Source organism: Cyprinodon variegatus, unplaced genomic scaffold (genome assembly GCF_000732505.1).
Source record: "Cyprinodon variegatus isolate N-32 unplaced genomic scaffold, C_variegatus-1.0 Scaffold2158, whole genome shotgun sequence".
NCBI classification, from domain to species: Eukaryota; Metazoa; Chordata; class Actinopteri; order Cyprinodontiformes; family Cyprinodontidae; genus Cyprinodon; species Cyprinodon variegatus.
Window position 1 is genome coordinate 22,170 of NW_015152611.1, and position 3,492 is coordinate 25,661.

At 44.5% G+C, this 3,492-nt stretch overlaps 1 protein-coding gene across 1 annotated transcript in view; it reads left to right on the forward strand.

Annotated features, from left to right (window-relative positions):
* Window positions 1-1,414, forward strand: part of ache (acetylcholinesterase (Yt blood group)) — a 20,774-nt gene extending 19,360 nt beyond the window's left edge. The window contains exon 8 of the mRNA XM_015405342.1: window positions 166-1,414. Within this exon, the coding sequence (XP_015260828.1) occupies window positions 166-287 (122 nt within the window). The 3' untranslated portion in view covers window positions 288-1,414. The remainder of the gene's footprint in view (window positions 1-165) is intronic.
* The last annotated feature ends 2,078 nt before the right edge of the window (window positions 1,415-3,492 follow it).

A 3,492-nucleotide genomic window follows, 5' to 3' on the forward strand; every position in this document is an offset into this window, starting at 1 on the left:
TTTTATCTGATCTGCTTGGTGAAATATAACCAGAGGTGATTTTGAAATCGCGGAGCGGCTGCAGCCTGACGGAGCTGAACCTCCTCCTCCGTCCAGGTTTTTAGGGCGCAGCAGGTGAACTGCAGCGACGCTCTGACCCGCTCTGTGTTCTTCTCCTCCCGCCAGGTAACATCGACGAGGCGGAGCGTCAGTGGAAGATGGAGTTCCACCGCTGGTCGTCCTACATGATGCACTGGAAGAGTCAGTTTGACCACTACAGCAAGCAGGAGCGCTGCACCGAGCTCTGAGAGAGAAACCAGGAGAAAGTGTTTTTATTTTCTGCCGTACCTCGCTGATAACTGACTGTCCGTGTTTCCGTTTTCACCGCACACCGACTCCAACTCTGTTTATTTATATTATTTATATAATTTATGATATTTATTGAGGTGTTGTTTCACTGAATGTGGATTTGTGTCTGTAGAAACGCGTCGCTGCAGCGTTTGCGCTTGCATGGCTTTGAGCCCACGGTTTGACCAGGGGGAGGGTTTCTCCTCATTAGACCCTAACCTCCTTCATTTCCGCTTCTTTCAGCGTTTCCAGCGTAGCAGCCATAGCAGCGTTACATCACAGCATCTCAGCCGCTCTCTCCTCTCCTCCATCGCTGCCCTTTTGTCCTCCGCCTCATCCTTCTCCTGTTCCCCCTCTCTAACCTCCACCCACCCTCTCTTTCATTTCTCTTCCTTTTGCTGCTCACTCTTTCCTCCATCATAAATCTCCTTTTCTTCCCTCGTCAGCCTCCTCTCTCCCATCCCTCTTTTTTTCTACTGACTCATCCTGTCTGATCCGTCCTTCTTTCCTCGTCCTTCCAGTTTTTTCCGTCTCCATCTCCCTCCTTTCTTGTTAGTGTAATGGAGGCCGAGTAATTCACTCAGCAGAAAGCTAATGTGACAGAGTGCTAGCTCAGCCTCTGGCCTGCCAGCCTGCGGGACTCGATGGATTGATGGCAAATGGAAGAGAGATGAGGGGAGGGACAAAGGGGCACAGCGGAGAGGAGAAAAGCGTTGCATAATCTTCCTGAATGTCGTCGGCATCATTTTTCCCGAGGCTCTAAAGATGTGAGTGGAATTAGCTGCACCTTCCCAGCCAGAAGAATCCGTCCCTTAAAAGCCAAAAACAGACGCTGACCTCTTCTTTCTCTTCGTTTTTCTTCTTATTTCTCATATTTAAAATTGCTTCTGGGCCCCCTGGTGGCCAAAGCCCGTCACTGTACCCATCTTTAAATTAATTCCAACTTTTATGAGCTGTAAAAATCCGATGTTAGCGCAAACAGCTAACATCTAGAGCTGCTGTGTTAAAGTCGGTGATGCTAAGACATAATATTCACTACGTAATGTGTTTACCTCTAATGCTGGCTTTCCACACGTCATTAAAAGTCATGAAACTTTTTTTTTATTGGCATTAAAATTAATTTAATTATTGTGGCATTTAAAATTCTTTATTTAAAAAAAAAAACATTCTAACAACAATTTCGTCAGATATATTATATCACGATATATTTGCGCGGAACTGCTTCTGGTTATCCGTAAAGTCATAGGTATCTGTTGGTGGCATTACAATTATTTCTAAAGGCATTAAAAAGGATTTAATTAACGTTACTTCTTCCTGTATAAACCCAGAGATTAAGAATAAAGTCAAATAGAAATAATTATTTTTAAAATGATAATTTTTAGTGAATCCTGTGAAAAGCTGATAAAATAGTTTTCTGTTGTTTTTTTTCTTGCCGCTAATCTGTGTTTTTAACAAACACAGATATTAATGTTAGAAAAATGAGCCACATATCTGCTAAGTTTGATGTGAACTAACATCCATTTAGTTTCCATAAACTCCGCTGTAGGTACCAGATCTGCTCGGGCCCCGCCCCTTCTTATGATGTCATCATACGGCAACTCCACTCGGACAAACTGTGTTGCGCCCGTTTCTTATTCCACTTATTTTTATTCTTTTTATTAAGATCTGAGGGCAGAGGAGGACAGATGGAACATCCTAAAAATGACTTTTATAGAGTTTTTAGACAAATAAAACAGTTATTCTATTTAAAGATTGGTTAGCTCGCTCAGTTGTTGGCTAACTGAGCGAGCTAAAAGAGGCTAACCTGTTAGCTACAGCGCTAGCCAGCTCTCCCCCTTTATATCATGGTCTAAAATCACGATATAAACAAAAGGGGAGAGTTGGGGCGGCCTGGAGGCGGGCAGCCTGGACAGCACGCTTTGGTCGCACGTCGCCATCCCTGCACGGTCAGGCACGGCCTGGGTGGGGTTCCCAGAGGGGGAAGGGAGACTGGATTCCGAAGCTTCCACCGCCCCGGGAACCCGCAACAGAAGGATGTCGGGGAGCCCCTCTAAAGGGGGGACCTGGTGCCCTTTTCTGTCCGTTTTTTTTTCAGTTTTGTTATCGATCAGGTAAATCTTCATCGGTCATTTAGACACGCTAATGCTACAGATGCTCCTCACCCGACACACCGACGCTGTGTGATTTTATTATCGTTGTCTAGGCAACCACAGTGTTTTCCATCATACGGACACATTCAGCCAATCATGTAGCGTAACCTCGCTGGCATGAAGCAGATCTGGTCCCTTCAGCGGTTCTTTCACCTCATTCCATGAATCGAACCAAACGGAAAAGTCTGCTTGCTTCCGTGTTTCTTCTGTTTGTGAGGAGAACGACCGCCGACGAACGAGCTGTTTACCAGGAAACGGAGACGCAGGAGAGTTGGGTTTGTTTTCCAGAAGGTTCCCTCTCTCTGCGTGAGACGTTCCTCTCTTCCAAACCGAATCCCGACTCAACAAACACATGAAGCTCAGACTCCAGTCGCCGGCATGAAGAAGAAAAAAAAAGATTGTACCTTCCCTCTGCTGCAGGGACTGCATGTGTTAGAGGCCGAAGGAGCGACGCAGTCCGCCACTCGTATTTAAACTCTGCTTGCTAACCTCCCATCGTCCCATCAAGCTGTGCTGCATGTTCTGGATTTCATTCTCCTCCTTTGGACTCTTCACCAAACTCCTACACAGCTCTGCCATTCAAGCATATACTGTTTGCTATGTTTGATGTTAGCAATAACATGAATAGGTCAGTAAATCAATATATTTGATATTTAAATGCAGTGAAACTAACCCCATGAAGCTGTATTAAGAATGGGTATGTTGTGTTTTTAAAGCAATATTATTGTAAACAAAGTGCCATAAACGTTTCTCCCTGTTCCTGAAGCTTCATAGTATGTTGCTGTGTAACATCGATGCTGATGTGATTAATCTATTGCTCCAAAAAATAAAAGACACCCTGCAGCATGTGTCCATTCAACACTTTCACCGAGTCGCAGCTTTGTTTACTCCTTCAACCTGCTGGTGGAGACTCTCATCCAGGTCAGAGTCAATCCGAAAAAGTTTAAAAAAAACAATCGACTTTGATTCCAAGTTTGAAGATCTTAATTATCTTAAAGTCGTAGGGAAATCATAT